Source organism: Euprymna scolopes, chromosome 40 (genome assembly GCF_053919585.1).
Source record: "Euprymna scolopes isolate OS-2025 chromosome 40, ASM5391958v1, whole genome shotgun sequence".
Classification (NCBI taxonomy): domain Eukaryota; kingdom Metazoa; phylum Mollusca; class Cephalopoda; order Sepiida; family Sepiolidae; genus Euprymna; species Euprymna scolopes.
Window position 1 is genome coordinate 31,584,539 of NC_136521.1, and position 20,303 is coordinate 31,604,841.

At 34.3% G+C, this 20,303-nt stretch overlaps 2 protein-coding genes across 3 annotated transcripts in view; one reads left to right on the forward strand and one right to left on the reverse strand.

Annotated features, from left to right (window-relative positions):
• The window catches only part of LOC145265473 (opioid growth factor receptor-like protein 1), a 53,696-nt gene extending 38,470 nt beyond the window's left edge, over positions 1–15,226 (reverse strand). For both annotated transcript variants that reach the window (XM_080121340.1, XM_080121339.1), the window contains exon 1: positions 14,856–15,226. In XM_080121340.1, the coding sequence (XP_079977466.1) occupies positions 14,856–15,158 (303 nt within the window). In that variant the 5' untranslated portion in view covers positions 15,159–15,226. The remainder of the gene's footprint in view (positions 1–14,855) is intronic.
• The window catches only part of LOC145265470 (DDB1- and CUL4-associated factor 17-like), a 237,642-nt gene that overhangs the window by 52,417 nt on the left and 164,922 nt on the right, over positions 1–20,303 (forward strand). The window lies entirely within an intron of this gene.

Consider the following 20,303-nt stretch of genomic DNA (forward strand, 5'->3'; position numbering starts at 1 on the left):
GTAAGGTGCTGGACTAGAGCATGGTTAATTAAGGTCTCAAATATTTTGGCAAAAAGTGGGAGGAGACTAATAGGGCGATAATTTAATGGGTCAGTTCTTTTGCCAGAAGTCTTGCCATTCTTTCTTTTTGTTTTGCTTTTTTTTTACAACTTCGGCAATGGTGATAAAATAAATAAATAAAACATCAATTCCCGAAACGATCTGAATACTTGTTACTTCCTTAAATCTGCTACCGTTATTGTTAAAACAATGACTTTTAAAAGTATAGTATTTGTTTTGTGCTGTTTTGTAGGGTTTGAGAGTTTGTCATTGTGCTAAGGGAGATAATTCTATTGTACCAATGTTTTTTCATACGAGAATTTGGAATGGTAAAATCCACACAACTACTTTTTAAGAAATCACAACTTCAAAGAATTGTAAAAGAAATTTGTAAAAAAAAAGATGAAACTATTTAAAAATGCAGCAATAATTGGAGAGGAATTGTAATACTAAGTAACTAACGGGACTGTTAATTAGAGGCATCCAGACATTTTTTTTTTTTTTTTTTGAAAAAGGTGCAAAAATAATTTGCCCCTTCTCCAACATGGCAAGTGCTCGTCTGAGCTCCATTCTCTGGTCCCCCCTTGCCAATCTTTTTCAAAAAACACCCGACTAGCTGAAACCACCGTCAATAATTTTCCCCACTCCCTATCTGTGCCTAAATCAAAACGTAGATTCCATGAACAAAGCTTCTTTCTTAGAACTGCACGCCTGTGGAACTCTGTTCTGCTTGCCTGCTTCCCTCCCGACTTCAACCTGGATGTCTTCAAGTCCAACACAAACAACTTCCTGATGAACCGCCCCCCCCCCTAAGTAATGACACTTTACCAATTCTCCAATACTATTGCTACACTATCCCTTTGATTACTGTACACACAATAACCCTTATCCCCGAGTGGCCATTGGGCCCTGATAAGTGGTGAACATGTAAAAAAAAAAAAAAAGCAAATCAAAAGTGAATTTCTTTTATGTTGATGTTGGATTTATTAATTCAACATTGTCAATAATCATATTCTCTATTAAACAAACCTGGGTGCCTGACGTCACCTGGGTGTTTGGAGGTGTGTGTTGAGCTAAAAAAAAAAAAAAGTGATAGTAGGCAGGAAGGCTTGAACTTGTACCGTGAAGGAAGAAAAGAACTTGAAGAAAAAAAAAAAAAAAAAAATATGATGTATTTGTTGTTGCGCCCATCACCAAACCGGAAGTGATGTAGGGTTAAATTAAGGCTAGACAATCGAAAAGAGGCGATGACTTTTGAAAATATCGGCGAAAAAAGCGCTCCCTGTAGAAAAGTGACTAGTTGAAGGTGAAGGAATTAGTGTTTTTGGCCAATTTTTAGATATTTGTTGTCCAAAGGGTTGAGCTACAAAATGATACCATCATGCAAATCCGTCATCTGTCAAAAGTTTTAGGCAGACATACAAACAAACATAAATTTAAAAGCGTTTTGCCCTTAATATTATAGATGATTACAAATTTTTTTAATATTGAAAATCTCTCATAAAAAAATATTTATTTAAAACTTCATATCGCAAAATATTGGACTTTAATATCATTTAAATCTTTTTAAAATTAATTTTTTTTTTTAGAATTGTTTTTGTTGAAATTCAAATATTTTTATTATCGATAAAAAGTGTTGATTTTTTTAAACATAATATTGATTTTATGTCCATTTTTTATTTATAACTTCAAGGTAAGAAAAATTTGGTAATAATTATAAAATTATTTAAACACCTTTTAGCTTTATAAAATGTTGAAATCTTTATGGACCTAAATTTATTTTGTTTAGTTTTCGTATCATGAAATATAGGAGAGTAGAACCCCCCCCCCAAAAAAAAATATTTCCCCTCATATATTTAACAAATCCTACTTTTAATATGTAAGTTAATTTAAAAATGAATAAGTATTGAAAATTTCATAAAAATCTGAATTCTTTAAAGATGGGTATGCTTATGGCTTCAAAATCATCAATACATAGGAACAGTGTTTTGAGGCATTGATAATGTAAACATGATTTTGGTCACGCGTTTTGATTTTCGTATGCTGTAAAGAAATTCTTTAAAATATTAACAGTTTATTTGAAGCTATTTTACAATGGTATAAAAGTTAGGATGATATTAAATTAAATTAGTTACATTGTGTTACATATAGGGGGGTTAAATCTGTGGTGCACGTCGGAGGTACCTATAATACTTATTAAACTGCAACTTTTTTTTATGTCACAAAGTTTATAACATTAACATAAAAAAAAATACAAAAAAAACAAACAAACAAGAAAAAACACTACATATTCTTTTTGCCTTCCCAGCCAAGGTGACCAATACCTTATTTAAAGTTGTAACATACAAAAATTGTTGGCAAATTTTTACTTATTTTCCAGCTTAACAATCACCTTTAAAATGACGACATAGGTTTTCAGGTATGCTGAAAATAAATATTGCATTTAAATTTTCTGCAAACTGGTAGTTTTCTGGATATCAAGCAATGTAATTTTTTATGCTGACTGGTGGCCATTTTTGTATGCACAAACGCATGCAAAAAATAGCCATCAATGATAACAAAGGAATTACATTGTTTAATATCTGGAAAACTACTTGTTTGTGAAAAATTTAAACATGGTATTAGTTTTCAGCATACCTGAAAACCTATAAAAGTCATCATTTTAACATGATTAAGGTGGAAAGTAAATAATTTACCAAATTGTTTTATGTAAAATAGAAAACTTCGCAGTTTTCTTTAATAAAAATTAACTTAAATTGTTATTAAAAAAAAAAAAAAAAAAAAAAAGTCATCACAGTTTTTAAAAAAATGTTTTCATCTTTATTTTTTATTTTAATAAAAATTAAAATTCCTCTGCAATTACTGTTGATTTTTCCTTTCTAGTGTTAAGGATTACATGTTTTTGTTATCTTATCAAACTTTGTTACATTTAAATGGTCAAGTTTTACTTTCTTTCCAACACTCAACTTCGACGACCTTTAAAGGTTTTCAGGTCTGCTGAAAACGAATATCACATTTAAATCTGGGGCAGACAAGTAGTTTGTCTGATATTAAGATATTGTTTTGTTTTTTGTTTTTTCCTAATGTATTAATGTTTTCAGTGGCTGCCATTGTTTCAATGGAAAAGAATTAAAATAACACGAAATGAAATAAAAGTACAATTAAATTTAACAAAAAAAAAAAATACAAAATAAAAATCATCTTTATTTAACAAGAAAAGGAAACAAAAATACGATTTAATTTAAGGTGCTTATGCACTTATTTTACTGTGCTAATTTTTTTAGTAGTATTCAAATGTACAATATCTTTTGGGGGGGGTACAATCTGCAGAGGTACAAAAAAATGGTCAAAAATTCAAAAATATAACATAAATGTTAGCAAAGGCAAGATAAGTTACTCTTCTACCTATCTGGAAAAGTTTTTAGTCGGTTCAAAAAATCATATCGTGTCAAACGAAACTGATACTTAAATATGTAAAAGTTTGATAATGACAATAAAAAAAATACAAAATACTGTTAGAAACCTAAAATATATGGTAACATTGGGTTTCTAACAGTATTTTGTATATATATATATATATATATATATAATATATATATTTTTTTTAATATATATATTGCTAGATATTTTGGTCAATGTCAAGTTTCTTTCCAACTCTTCCAAAAACTTTAAAATGACGACTTTTACAGGTATAGGTTTTCGGTGGTGCTGAAAATGAATATCACATTTAAATTTGGGGCAGATAAGTAGTTTTCATGAAATGAAGAAATTACTTTTTCAAGAAGTGGAGGATCACTTTCCTATATAAATTTAACGTAAAATTAGCACCCGCTTTCTGGTCACCTAGTAATTTCTTCATATCATAAAACAAATTTAACTGTGATATTCGTTTTCAGCACCCCCCCCCCCCGAAAACTGGCGCTGTTTTTTGTTTTTTTTTACTAAGAGATTCGTTCATTTTTTCATCTCATAATTTAGGACGCTAATTATGCTGTCACTAAGTTTACAACAACATACTTTTGTTTTTCATTCTTTTCATTATAGACCTTTTATAGTTGTCAACAGGTGCTTCCTTCTGCAGTTTAATATTTCACAAAAATTCTATTTACATTAGGGGGCGGTGGAGGGGCAGGTGGTGTTGTGGCGGCCGCCCCCTAATGTAAACAGACTTTTTGTCAAACATTAAACGATTCCGTTTTAATGGTTACTTTTTTTTTTTTTTAGCGTCCTAACTTATGAAAAAAAATGAACGAATCTCTTAGTAAAAAACAACAGCGCCAGTTTTCGGGAGTGCTGAAAACGAATATCACAGTTAAATTTGTTTTATGATATGAAGAAATTACTAGGTGACCAGAAAGTGGGTGCTAATTTTACGTTAAATTTATATAGGAAAGTGATCCTCCACTTTTTGAAAAAGTAATTTCTTCATATCATGAAAACTACTTATCTGCCCCAAATTTAAATGTGATATTCGTCTTCAGCACCACCGAAAACCTAAAAGTCGTCATTTTAAAGTTTTTTGAGGAGTTGGAAAGAAACTTAACATTGACCGATTTTTTATTTTTTATTCTTTTTTCAACATGGATGTTTTGGTTTACGCTTTTGAAATGATCATTACATAGCGACGTTGTTTTAAGGCGTCGATAATGTAAATAATTTTGATCTTGCATTTTCATATGCTGTAAAAAAAAAAAAAAAAAAAAATTACTAGTTTATTTGAAGTTGAACCTTCTTTTAAATGGTATAAAAGTTATAAACTACAGTTACATCGTGTTACAGGGATGTTATAGCGATGTCTATAAGGTTGTAATTAAAAACTGAGCTGAGCAGTCACACCTTTCAAATGTCTAAATATTGACTGAGGGGGGATAATCTGGTAGAGTAGAACACTCGATAATAATCCGTTGACAAGTTAAAATAAAAAATAAAATAAAATAAAAAAAATTAAAATTATAAATGGGTGCGCAGAGCGCCGCACTCCGTGTACATGGTCAATTTTTACGATGTGCCCCAGCGTATTATAAACACCCCAACCTCCATGTTCAGAACGGCTTTCGAGGTTGGGGGGAGGGGGTCATTCCGAAAACCGTTCTTAACATGGGGAGGTTAGGTTGGGGTGCTTATAATACGATGGGGCACGTCGTAAAAATTGACCCTACACGTTCGCGATAAATATAATGGTAAACACATGGAACTATCGATAAAAATAATTTTGAACACATGGGCCCGTTACCGGAGGCGGAGCGAGAGATAAAAAGATGATCCCTTTCAATTTTGTATTGAGAAATATGTATAAAAATGTTAAGATTTTGTGCGTTTTCATTTTTTATAGAAATACAGTGGATTTAATAAATGTATTCATATTTTTGCTTGTGAACCTTTTCTGGAGGTTTTTACCGACGCTAATTTAGGACATTGCCCGTAATTTCAGCGCGATGCAATAAGTGAGTACCTAAAATTAAATTTAAATTAAACAATGAACTTTAATTATGGCTCTTGCGTCTCCGAGCTATGCCTATACAATTTTGCTGCTTGAAAGAAAAATTTATGTAGCAGTTTTGAATGGTCAGATTCGCTTCTGATGAAGAGATACCTGGCCAAGTACTGGTACATAAAATGTGGCCGAATGCCAGGCCTCTTCACCCACTGTTTGATATCTAGCCAAAAGCGTTGTATGTTTTTTATATGTTTACTGGGGTCTTCCCGGTCCACATTGTCAACCATGTGATGTGTAAAATGGTGGTTGAGATCGCTGTATGCCTTCGAAGAATTACTATAGATGATGGACCCTGGCAGAATAAATTTCTTTATTATAGGAAGCAACGTGTCCTCGTCTCTCTGTTCGTTTTGGCCTACCAGGGCGAGCACGAAACTACGTTTCGAATCTCTTTCTATGCCGCCAAAAAGCCAAATTTGATTGAGGACTTTTCTCTCGTCATACGTTCTCTGAACAATCAAAGTTTTGTCAATTTCGACAGCGACCCCTTCGCCCCCTATTAGGTCTTGGTTTTGCAACCAATTCTCACAAACTTCGGAGCAGAAAGACCGCCAGTTAACAGTAGAACGACTAGAAATATCCAAATTGTCCATCACAGTTTTGTGGTCCCACAAGTGGCTCAGAAAATGGTTAACAAACAGAATTAATTTCCAACATCGAATGCGTGCTTGTTCGATGAATGTTCCCTTTGCGTCACTGATATTAAAAGAGCAGTACTTTCTTTTCTTTTTTTTGGGGTCGACACTGTAGTTTGTGCAGCGCCAGACGTACGCAGATGCCCGATATGAGCACGGCTTTCCACACTTTGGACATTTGACACTTTTTGGTAAGACACCATGACGTCGTAGGAAAGTCCTGCTTTTTTCTTCATCCTCCATAAATTCGGCAATTGTTAAAAAGTACTTATTGTGACACATTGCACAAGAATCCGTGGCACTCATGTTTTAATACCTGAAAAAAAGCTACTTCTAATATGGGGAAAAAATTATGGAATTGAATAATAAAAAAAAAAACAATTTTAAAAAATATGTGCTGGTGATGATAAATTGTACTAAATAATTAAAAAAGTGAAAAGAAATATTTTGATGAGGAAAAATAAACTTGCTCAGTTAATTAAAATTGTTATGTTGTTGGAGTTCGATTTAATCACTCGCGGTTATTTTATTTTTTCGTTGCTTACACGCATGCGCCGTTTCATTTGGTTTCGTTTTTGTTCGTTACACACATGCGCATTGTCTACCTTTGCGGACGCGAAAATAACTTCTAAAAGTTATTTCAAAGTGCAGTAAAAATTGACTCATTAAATAAAGTTGTTAAAAAAATCATTTTTTGTTTGAAAAGCAAAAAAAAAAAATAAAAGTCGCTTCTTTCTTTACAACTCCTCGAATGTTTTGTTTGGCGTAACGGAAGAATCAGCGACTCTAGATACGGCCGTACCGGTGTCAGCTGAAAACCCTGGAAAAAATAATAGTCCGGTTCTTCCGGACTTCCGTTTATATTATAAAACAAATAAACAGATTAGCAAAAAAGAAAAATGGAAACTTTTGTACACGATTTTATTTATTTATTTATTTATTTTTTTTACGTGTACTTCACAAAATAAGTAATATCTGATTAGATTTTTCACAAAATAAATAAAATGCTGTTTATGTTTCTGGTTTTTCGATTTGGATCTATTTTAGTATTATAAAAACATTAATTTATTAAATATTTATTGATTTATTTATATTTTGAACAAAATAGAATACAATAATTTTGGTAAAGCGGCGTAAATTATTTGACCGACAAAAATTTATAAAAACCATTTATTTTTTATATAAAATACATTATTAGACCCAAAGGCTGAAATAACCCCCCCCCCCAAAAAAAAAATTTATTTATTTTTTAAAATTTTTTCATCATTTTTTATTAGACCTCCCCGACAAAATTGCCTTTGAGATGGGTATATATGCTGATGATACCACGCTCTATAACAGGCACAACAGGAAAGAAAATGAACACATATCTAAGGAAATGGCAGAAATACTAGAGGATAACCTCCAATCTGTAGTGGAATGGGGACAAAAATGGATGGTCACATTCAATGCTACCCAGATTAAACTTGTTTCCTTCAATAATTACAAGAAACCTTCTCTACCAGCAATAGCAATGGCCAAAGATTCATTATCTGAAAGTACTTCTTTTAAATTCCTCAGCTTAATCTTCACAGGAAACATGAGTTGGAACAATTATATTGAAGCATTGCCAGGACACCTCCGAAGAAGGTTAGGCTCTCTCTACTGTGCTAGAAAGCTACTAACGCCCGAAAGTATTCTGTACATCTGGAAGGCCACCATTCGTCTATGTATGGAGTATTGTTGTCATATTTGGGCTGGTGCATCTGCTGCTAGTCTCTTACTCCTAGACAAGGTCCAAAAGAGAGTCTCCAACCTGATAGGTCCTGAACTGTCATCTAAGCTTCAGCCTCTGTTCCACCGACGAAATGTTACATCCCTTTGCCTGTTCTACAAGTATTTTAATGGTGAATGCTCTGACGAACTGCAAGCACTTGTGCCCCCACGACATAAATACCCTTGACAAACCCGACAAGCAGCTAAATCCCACAGTAGAGGTCCTTAGATGTAGAAGAGCTTTCTACTCCAATAGTTTCTTCGCCAGAACTGCTAGACTTTGGAATTCCATTCCGACTCACTACTTCCCCAACTGTACTGACATGCAGAAGTTCAAGTGTAGTGTGAACCGACATCTTACTGCCCAACTCCCTACATAGTACCCCAGTAGCTTATGTCCCTAATAGTAGCCCCCTACACCAAAGTGGCAATGTGCCTTGTTTGGAGTGAAGATGTAATTAAAAAAAAAAAGAAAAAACTAAATGTATGACATTCAAAGCGACTGTATGTATTGCTTTTAAAATTTGGGCTTTCTAAGGTTTGACAGATTGGCTTTTTTAAGGCCAAATTCGGCCTTTTTTAAGCTCTTTCATTACAAAAAATACGGCGGCTAAAAACATAGTTCATGAAAGAGCGTAAAAAATGCCAAATTTGGCCTTAAAAAGGCCAATCTGTCGACCTTAAAAAAGCCAAATTTTAAAAACAATATGGCGACCTCGATTGTCGTACATTTAGTCTAATAAAAAATGTTGAAAAAATAATAAAAATGTATTTTTTTTCTGGTTTTATTTCAGCCTTTGGGTCTAATAATTTGTTTTATATAAAAATAAATCTTTTATAATTTTTCATCGGTCAAATAATTTACGCTGCTAAACTACACATTTGCGGTGATTTTTTTACTTTGTTGTCTTATCAAAATATTTTTTAAATAAAAAAACAAACTTTAACAAATACAATACACTCAGATATCATGTAAAGTATTGCCAAAGTAATTTTTTAACTGCAACGCCAGAGGAACTCCTGCAAAACTCTACAATTCCAAAATACTTTATTTAAGCGAAAGGAGATATCCGATAATTTATTTATTTTATATTGTGTGTGTGTGTGTGTGTGTGTGTGTGTGTGTGTGTGTGTGTGTGCACGCACGTTCATGTGAACATTTCTTTATTGAAATATTGGCGCTTTTCGTCACTGGTCTTAGAGAGATAACTCCATTTTACTAAGAGATTCATTCATTTGTTGCGTGACAGGACCAGACCAATGGAGAGTATCATCATTTACTACAATAAGCATTTAACCAGTTTTCCTAACGAGCAAAAAGAGACGAGTTTTCCGGGTATGGGTTTTCTGGGGACGAGTTTTCCTAAATTCGCTGATTCAGCACGAGTGTCAAGAAGGTGATCATGACTAAATCGTTCAAAGTTCGTAATGTTTAGGAAAGGAATATCTTGGCAATAAATTAAATGGTTGTAATTTCTTGTACGGTCGCTAGGACTCTCTATATATATGTATTTAATCTGATAAGTCTTGAAATAAATGTGTAAGGAAAAATAAAGAGAGAAATATTTCTCTGACTGAGGCAGATGTCATTTTTTTAGAAAATTTTTTATTTTTATTTTAATGAAAAAGTCTGACAAAATTGTTTGTTTTCAATAGTTCCAGGCATGCAAATTTTCAATAGTTCCAGACAATGCAAATTTATCTAAATATATTTTTTTGGTAATTGATCCTCGAAAATTTATAACTTCAAGTGCAAGGTATGCAAGAATCATATTCATGGTTTAACGTCAGGAGACGGAGCGAGTGATCAAAGAGCTGGTCTACCTGACAGGAAAAATCTGACTAAGACTGATTGGTTTTGGCGCGCATGCTTTTTTTATAGGTTTCAAACCGGCTCCCAGTGGAGGCTTTCAGAAAAATATTTTGGAAATTCACTTTTTTCATAATCTGATTGGATAAAAAAAAAAGCAACATCTTTGTTACATGTGGTGCTTTCAGTTACATCAGTGAAACAAGACAGAATTTTAGTTTTGTGCATGAAAATTGCCTGGGTGTAGACAATGGCTATACGCACAACTAAAACGTTCCTTGTACAGCCACTTTTAATATTTGTGGCGAGAATTTGGGACGCTAAAACCAATGCAAAACATTTAATATGTAGCAACTGCAATGCCCGGCCGGAATAAATCCCCAACAGGAACATTTCATAGCAATCACCGTTTCAACACCCACACATATGAAGAATGCGTAGGTACATGATATCGTGATGCGACCACAGCACACATAAAACAAAAGGAACTATGTTACGCTCCATCGTGTAGAAATACCGTGAACAGGCTGGAATGTTCAAGAAGTCCTATATATAAAGGTTTGTTCGTCAAAAATCAAATCAGTTTCCTCTTCAATTTCTCAAGATCAGCACATGTTTAGGATAACTCTGTCTGTTAAAAGCCCTATCCTGATATTATGCGCAATACACATAAACTTTGATCCCATCATGGAAAGTTACCACATTGAATGAGAATTTAAATCTTCCCTTAAACAATTTTATTTCAAACTACTGTTCTTATGATACGAATACACACACACACCCATGAATTCACTTATATGGATTTTGGACTATTCTTCTCAAAAATAGCCACATGAACCTTTAAACCCACGTGCGGCACTCTGATCATAAAAAATCAGTAATTTCAAACCACGTGCTATTCTCACAAACTTCACTTCATTAATCCTTCATTATGAACATTCCACACAAGAAAACACTTATGTTGGAACAATTCAAACTAATATTCCTAACACGTAAATAAATGTTGTTTCTTTTATGTTAATACAGTGATATCATGTTCTTTGCCGAGTATCATTATTTTCCAGATTTCATTTTTATTTTTTTTTATGGGAGGATGTGGATTTGTGAAATCTTTCTATTAATCAGCAATCCCATTAAATTTACCTTTAATGGTCCCACAGATACACTCCTACTTTTGACTTCAATAAAATTGTGACACATACAACCATAGTCCTAAAAATTGATAAATCCTGATCATAAGTTGGTTATCCTACCGATCAAAGATTCCTACAAGTGATGACTCTGCCGTGAGTCGTTACAAACATTACAAAAATATTAAGAGCAAAAAAAAAAAGGATATTTGAGCTTGAAGATGAATGCCCTGAAAAAATCACTTCTGATTAATTGTCAGAAAAAATGATTTAAATTAAGGCCAGTCAATTGAAAAGAGGGGATGACTTTTGAAAATATCGGTGAAAAAAGCGACCACTTCTTGTAGAAACGTGCCTAGTTGAGGGTGAAGGAATTAATGTTTTTAGTCAATTTTTCGATATTTGTCGTCCGAAGGGTCAAGCTTCAAAATGATACTGATCTTGTGAAAATCCGTCACCTCTGTCGAAAGTTTTAGGCAGACATACATACATACATGATGATGATGATGATGATGATGATGATTGCAACGTCTTGTCAGACGAGTGCCACTCCCTCAGACATTTAAAATCCATGAGTCCAAATGCCTGAGGGAGTATCTATACAAATATGATGTTACAGAGTCTTAGCTTTGTACGACAGCTAAGTCTCTCTCTCGGTTCAAAATGTTGAGATCCAGCAACAAGCAAGAGCAAGATAGCCAGCAACAAATTAAACTGCAGACCAGCTTAATGCGGGTAATGGTCTTCCGCTTTATGTTTTTTTTTAAATCAGAGATTTGCTTCTCCTAGAAAGGTTGCCTTCACCACGGCTTACATACATACATACATACATACATTTAAACAGACAGGTGAGATTTATATAATAAAAACAAAAGTTTTAACATAACATAAACATTAATAACAAATATAGAAGGGAAAAGCGTCGCTAATTGCAAAGTATTGTTAGTAATTATGTAGAGAAGTTACTGTGCTGAAATAATAATGCTATTTAGAAACCCATTGTATTTTGCAACTATTTTGTACTTTCACATAAAAATTTAATAAAATAAAGTTACTGTAAAACTTGAAAATACTATTTTAAAATAGCACGATAACTTCTCTGCATAAGCATTGAATTGTTATTTTTTGACTACCTTTCTTATCAAGAAAACACAACTTCAAGGAATTGTATGAATTTATATATATATATATATATATATATATACATACACACACACACACAAGGTGTCCCAATGAAATGTATATACTCTTTAAATGACCATAAAACCAACAGTTATTATAAGAAAGAAAAGTTTCATATATCAAAATACTCTGAACAAATATAGAAGCCAGTTAATTATCAAAAGTATTCAAATTATTGGCCATTGTGGTCCATGAACAGCTGACAACGCTCACTGATTGAATCGAAAACGTTCCTAATCAGTTCAATTAGTATGTTGGCACATCTTCTTTCAATGGTTGCTTTCAACTCATTCATTGTACCTCGTTTTGTGGTGTGAACCTAGTGTTTAACATGCCCCCCCCACTCTCTGCCTCAAAAAAAGAGAAAAATCTATGGGGAGGTCAAATTCGGTGAGCATGAACAGTACTCGATACTTCCTCTTCATCCTAACTATCTGTTTCGGAGGTGACTATCAAGATATGCTCCATCCTGCTGCCATTCTTTATTCCTAAACATCTCTTGGGAACATGGCATAGCATATTCATGTAGCAAGTCGAGATAATTTAAAGAGTGTATACATTTTGTTGGGACACTCTGTATATATATTAAAGTGTTCATCAAGTTCCGTCCCTGTTCACAATATCACGTCAGCTGATATTTTTGCTTAACTTTGAATGCCCTGGAAAAGTCACTGCTGATTAATATTTACAAGTTATTCTGAAAAACAGTCAATTTCGTTTGCGTACAAAGGATGCGACTATTCAAAAATGCGATGCTAATTGCAGAATAATTTCAGATTGAAATGTAGTATTTATTAAACAAGCACAACGATTTTTTTAATGAAACAAAGTTTATAACATTAATAACAAAAACTCTTTGAATGTTTCTTTCTATCTTTCTGGTCAAACATACGAGGATAAAGTGGGGCGAGCATATGTCCTTGGGTGCTTTGGAATTCTGGAAGTTAATTTAACAGACTTGTTACTTTGGGGTTTGACACGATTTTCATTGGTTGAAAAAATTTCACACGTTTCTGTGAAAACTTACTCCGGGGGGGGGGGTATAAGAATTTATTTTGAGTACGCTTTCAGCTATTTCATTCGAATTTAGTATGTAAGCACTTTCAGCTATTTCATTAATCATATATTATTTTAATTGGAATTCATTATTGAGATAAGTATTATTTATATTAATTTATTTATTGTGGACTATTATTCTCATCTTTCTTAGTTGTTGTTTCACGACGCTTTGGCCAACTATTCCTCTGGCCTTCGTCAGGTGGTAACCGCGACGGATAGGAACTCCAAATCTCCTAACTGCATTCTCAGATATTACTGCCATTTGTAGTTACTGTCATCTCACCACGTTTTTGGCCAAGTAAGCCTCTGGCCAGCTTTGGATAGGATTGAAACCGCTATCTTCAGACAATTCTCACCTGGGACCGTAGAGATTCAACGTCTCTATCAACTGCGCCACGGGCCGCGAAGGGCAATCAAGGTAGGATATTTTGTTCTTATAAATCCACGTTTATTTATTATCTGATCTTCCATGGTCGGGTCCGTACCGAATGGTATATATATATTATTTTAATTGGAATTCATTATTGAGACGAAGGCCAGAGGAATAGTTGGCCGAAACGTTGTGGAACAATGACTAATAAAGATGAGAATAATAGTCTGCAATATAAATAATACTCATCTCAAAAATGAATTCCAATTAAAATAATATATATATATACCAAATGTTTTTAAATAATTGATAAAAAGTTTACGTATTTTATATATATTTTTATTATAAGGGGATGAAAAAAGTAAACATAAAATATAATGGAAAATTGTATCGATTCTGTGCTTCCATATCTCAATTGAGAGACGCGGGTACCAAATTCCGGTCCGGTGAGTTTGAAAGTTAGACTCTCCTTTTATTCACCATTACCGTTAATATCATTAAATGAAGAAGCATTTCGAGTTAAAATCTGTTTAGTATTACGCGTGTAATCTAAAAGAAAACACGTTTGAAATGTAAAAAAATATGCCAGAAGAATGGAGATTTTAACAAAAAGCAACCGGAAAGTCTTTGGTGCCTGGTGCTATGTTCTTTTTTTTTTTTTTAATTTTATGTCGCTCAAGACGAAAAAAGGGTACTTGTACAGTTTAATCAAGACATTATAAAATGACAATATCGAAAAAAAGTTTAAATTGTACGTATCCGTTATGGAATGAAGTTCTCCGATAAAAATTTCACTTAATTTCATTAAGTAGTCTTTGTTTGTTTGTTTGTTTGTTTTGGTTTGTTTTTTTACAGCGAAAAAATAATTTGTTATGATACCGAGCAAAAGGTTCGATTTTTAAGAAGAAAAGCTAGTATTAAAGATGGGGAGGGAGTGTCGGCGCTTTAAATTGAATTATCTCTCCGTGGCGTGTTCAAAAATTCCAAGATGGCTACCTTCAACGTCCTGTCATAAAAACGTGTTTTTCCGCTGTAATGTAAAAAAAAAAAAAAAAAAAAAAATACTACTCGAGATTTTCAGTCCAAAGCGGATACGTACAATATAACCTTTTTCCCGATATTTTCATTTTTTTAATGTCTTGATTAAACTGTACAAGTACCGAAAAAAATATTAAAACGTTTCGTTTCCCTGACTACGTAATATTAAATTGAGTTTAAACCCAAAACGTTCTAAAGGTTAGAATTTTAATATGTGTGTGTGTGTGTGTGTGTGTGTGTGTGTGTGGACCCAATACACTAATTTTATTCAACTCTTAAAAAAAAAAAAAAAAAAACTGTTTAGATCGTCGAACTCATCACCCCCCCCCCCATTTCTTACCTTAATATTTGTTTTATTATTCGTAGGCTGGTCAGTTTGCTGTAGATATTTCAAAGCTTTCTCAGAATATGTGTGGATGGTTTTCGTTAAAAACAACAGGAAATGAAGTCCCAATTTTATACATAGGCGAGCCGGCAGACATAATTTACTCTTGGCTATTTTCAGTATTAACGAAACAAGTGCTCCTCTTTGGCGCCGATCAATCTTAGTCAAATTATTGAGACATAAGAGAAGTGAACCGGACGAGTTATAAATTTGGTTAATAGTGAAAAGTGAACCCCAAAGAAGGACTTTTTTTAACATCGTGCCTTGAAACTGACAAAGTGAAACTAACGTTTATGAAAATGGCGGAAATAGTTTACTTTCACTTAACAATATTTATCTATTGGCCCAAAGGTCGTTTTCCTATTTTATCAGTTATTAACTTATTTGTGCCCCGTTGAGTCACAACCACTACCATTATTTATTCTTATTTGTTTATTTTTAGAACGAGGTCAACCTAACTGGCTAAGAGCCAGGTGAAGTTAAGAGTTAACCTGTCCAACCATACACGGTCGATATATTGGCCGGTGCCTGATATTTATTCAATAAGGGACCAGTTTTCCTACCTAGCAAAAAAAGGACGAGTTTTCTGGGGACACGTTTTCCTAAATTCATATTGCTCATAGCAACATAGTTAAAAAGACGATACCGCTAATATCACAGTTACTAAGATATTAGCCGTAGCCGTGCTAATGTCGGCCTTCTAATAATACAATGTCATGTAATTTTGCTAATTGCCTATTGTCTTTGTGGCTAATTATTGTTTAATTGGGTGATAGTCTGAAGAGTTAATGAGATGTTGACACAAGGGGGTCGATCTTTGGTTGATTATGACTGAAATAGGAATTAATTTACCAAACACATCTTTTACCGTCTTTTACTGACTTAAGCAAGTCAGTAAAAGACGGTAAAAGATGTGTTTGGTAAATTAATTCCTATTTCAGTCATGTAAATTATTTAAAGATGAAAGAAGACATAAAATGCCAGCTTCCAGTATTCATGCAGGAAGCTGGATTATTTTCCCCCTTTTCTTCTCTTCACCAACAACAGAGAAGATGGGTTAAATGATAGATCGTTACCGTAGGATGATGATCATGGTCATCCTGGCTGAAGTGTCCTTTGGGTGACGATGCTCGTGCGTGGACCAACTGATGGCTGCTGTAGTGATAATTCTGGCTAAAGTTCTTATGTTGTTGGGGGACATATATATTGAACAGTATATCAGTGTGTGTATATATATTGGAGTGTTTTTTTTTTTTACATAGGCATAACCACTTATAAAGGCCAGAGACCACTCGAGGATAAGGGTTAAGAGTGTACAGTAGTCAGTTGGACAATATAATAATCGTTAGTAATGGAAATTCAGTAAATTTGTTAACTTAAGCTCATCAAGAACTTGTTTACGTTGGACTTGAAGACAACCATATTGTAGTTAACTGGAAAGCAGGAAAATGTTGTATATTGCTGTTGACTAATGACAGGGATACATTTATAACAAGGGCAACGCATTTATAAAAAAGGAGGAGACATTCATAACGGAGGCTGTGAGAGACATTTATACAGTCTTTTAACACATCGGAGGGGAGATACTTCTTTATGATGATGGAGGAGACACATAATACTTGGAAGCGGTGTTGTACAAAGTTCATCTATAGATGATAGACAAAACACATTTACCTTTCAGCTGTAAGGACGGCAACGAAGACAAGTTTACAAATATAAATGATGATTCTTTATTCTTCATCCGAATGATTGATGAATTAGGAATTCAAGCTTTTACAAATACTTTTTTTTTTTTTTTTTATTCAATTTTCACCCCAAACAAGGCACAGTGCCACTTTGAAGCAGGGGGCTACTATCAGGGACTTAATTAGCGGGGTCATTATGAAGGGAGATGAGTAGAAAGATGTTTGTTGACATTACACTTGAACTTCTGCATATCGTTGCAGTTGGGAAAGCAGAATCCCGGAAGGGAGTTCCAAAGACCCGCAGTTCTGGGGAAGAAACTATTGGAGTAAAAGGCTTTCTTGCACCTAGGGATCTCTACTGTAAAGGGATGAGACTTAGTAGCTTGTCAGGTTTGTCGGGGGTAGTTACGTCGGGGAGGTACAAGTGTTTGCAGTTCGTCAGAGCATTCACCATTGAAGTATTTGTAGAACAGGCAGAGGGATGCAACATCTCGTCGATGGGACAGAGGCTGAAGCTTAGATGACAGTTCAGGACCTATCAGGTTGGCGACTCTCTTTTGAACCCTGTCCAGGAGCGAGAGACAAGAAGCAGATGCACCAGCCCAGATGTGACAACAGTACTCTATACATGGGCGAATGGTTGCCTTATAGAGGTATAGGATACTTGGTCTTATTTCACCCCCTTCGCCTCCAAGGGGCGTCAGTTCCCAGTCTGACTCTAACCTTACTCTGACTAAGTCACTCTCTGACTCTCTCTCTCTGGCTCTTCTGACAAACTGACTCAAACTCATCTCAACATATTAAAAATTCTCTTCTTTATGACGTCAGAGGCACAGCCAACAATGTGATTCTCTCACGTTTCAAATTACATGTGCGCTTTGCACATGCATCCACCGGTCTTTGATAAACAAAGAAATTCCTTAATTGAATTGTTTCATTTATAACCTCTTTTTTTATCATTATTTCTAACTCGTACTGTCCATTCTTTTAACAGACATAATTTAATATATCCAGTGATTTCTCAGAACAATGAACAATCGCTACATTCCTAAATTGAATATTTATTATCTTTTCAACTCTTGCCTGCTGGGTTCGATTCTATCCTTTTCCAAATATCGTTTTCAAATTTATCTATTTAATTACTAGGATTTGTCCCCTTCTCTATGTAACAAAGTGTCCTTTGTCCTTTTCACTGAGTAATGTTGTTTTCGATGTAACTGCTGTGGATTTCTGTCAGGCTGGAGAACAAGTTGTAGAAGAAGAAGAAGAAGAAGAAGAAGAAGGAAGAAGAAGAAGAAGAAGAAGAAGAAGAAGAAGAAGAAGAAGAAGAAGAAGAAGAAGAAGAAGAAGAAGAAAGAAGAAGAAGAAGAAGAAGAAGAAGAAGAAGAAGAAGAAGAAGAAGAAGAAGAAGAAGAAGAAGAAGAAGAAGAAGAAGAAGAAGAAGAAGAAGAAGAAGAAGAAGAAGAAGAAGAAGAAGAAGAAGAAGAAGAAGAAGAAGAAGAAGAAGAAGAAGAAGAAGAAGAAGAAGAAGAAGAAGAAGAAGAAGAAGAAGAAGAAGAAGAAGAAGAAGAAGAAGAAGAAGAAGAAGAAGAAGAAGAAGAAGAAGAGAAGAAGAAGAAGAAGGAAGAAGAAGAAGAAGAAGAAGAAGAAGAAGAAGAAGAAGAAGAAGAAGAAGAAGAAGAAGAAGAAGAAGAAGAAGAAGAAGAAGAAGAAGAAGAAGAAGAAGAAGAAGAAGAAGAAGAAGAAGAAGAAGAAGAAGAAGAAGAAGAAGAAGAAGCCATTTTTGGGGTGTTTTTTTTTTTTTTTAAATTTGTAACAGAAGTAAATAAACGAAGTTTCGAAGTTATCCATGCATGTCCAATTGCGCATGTTTCGAAAATAATCTCATATAAAAATTCTTCAATTCTTTGCATTCTTCAATTTCTTTGCATATTCAATAGTATTCTTATTTAAAAAAAAAAAAAAAAAACGCAAAAAAATTGCAGATTTAAAAAAAAAGAGAAAAAAACGTAAAAAAATTGCAGATGTGTTGTGCGCATCTGAGATGGCGAGAAAAAAAGGCTAGATTGCGAAATTTGGCCTAAAATGGAGGTATTCTGCTAGGTATATTTCCAAAATGGCCACGTTGACGTCGTCGTGATAAATAATTGTTTTTCGCTGTAAAAAAAAAACTACTTGATCAAATGAAGTGAAATTTTTTTTCGGAGAACTTCAGTCTATAACAGTTACGTACAATAAATTTTTTTTTCAATATTTCCATTTTTTAATGTCGTCACTAAACTGTATAAGTACCCTTTCGACTTTGTCATTTTTCTCACTTGTGCACTTTCCAAACTTTCTTCCACTGAAATAAACCCTTTCGTCATTGTTTTAATAGAGATTTTGTTTTTCTTTCTGTGCTACGTTTTTGCTTACAATAAATATGTAGAAGTGTATCTTGCATTTCTAAAAGAGTGTACGGCCTGCAAGTGAGCAGCTGAGTAAAAAGATATGCGCGAGCCTTTTCTAGTCTCACACAAAAACATGCGTTCACATCTCAAGCCATATTTCTTGTCATATACATACGCGCACACAAACATATGCGCGCACGTCCACACGCGTACATATATTGACGTTCACGTATATACTCTCACATTCACGTGTATACACACACACACGCTAACACACATGGGTAAAAGACCACCGGAAACAATTATAAAAGTAAGAGCAATAAGCAGCATCTTTCTTTTCAGACAAGCTTTCGAGCTCGGCGGTCTACCGACCGACAGTATGCCTTTTCGGCAAGCGCGAACGCGCGTGCCTCACACCACTTGCTACTATGTGGGACAAAAAGCTAACAGACCGTACGTACACTTTATATGCTTTCTCTCTCCATGAACTGGATTGACATTCTCACTCTTTCTCTCTATATATATACAACTTGTCCCTGAGAATACCTTTGCATAGCTGACTGCTAACATGGCGCACAGTTTAACTGATGTCAACCCTCTATCCTTTTCTTTGTCTACACGCTGGACTATCATTCCCATTTTACACTACATTACTCACTTCTCTTCCCACGCGCGAACAAACGATAGTGACCCGAACGTGAGATGAACACACATTCCCTTTTTCTTTCTATACTACCAGTCCCGCAACAAACGATAGTTACATCCGCGCGGACATGAACACATGTTATACCTAAAACATTCATTTTTTCAACAGTAAATAAACGACACGTTTATCTTATCCAGCAATTGAGTTTTTGTTTCGTTCATTCCATTCATTTCATTATTTTCTTTTGTAACGGGATTAGGATTTATATATCCTAGTCCTCAACAGGAAAATGGTGACCCCGTTATTTTAAAATGAAATGGATGAGTTTGAACGAAGCACTCATACACACACTCTGTCTTTCTACAACAATAAACTTTTCCTTCTCACCAGCTAACAGCAAGAGACGCACGCCAAACTATAGACTTTCTTTCTCACCAGTTAACAGCGAGAGACGCACGCCAAACTAAACACGTGTAGTACCCTTTTCTTTCATTTGTTTCTTCACAAAATTAATACTAGTTCGTTTAATTCAATTTAACACGTAGTTCGTCTCTTTCTCAATTCAAATTATTTTCCCTATTTTGCACCACCACTACAAATTGGTGACACCCAAACGCGAGAGGAACACACATTTCCTTCTATAACCACAAATCTGCAACAAACCGGTGACCGACCGATATGA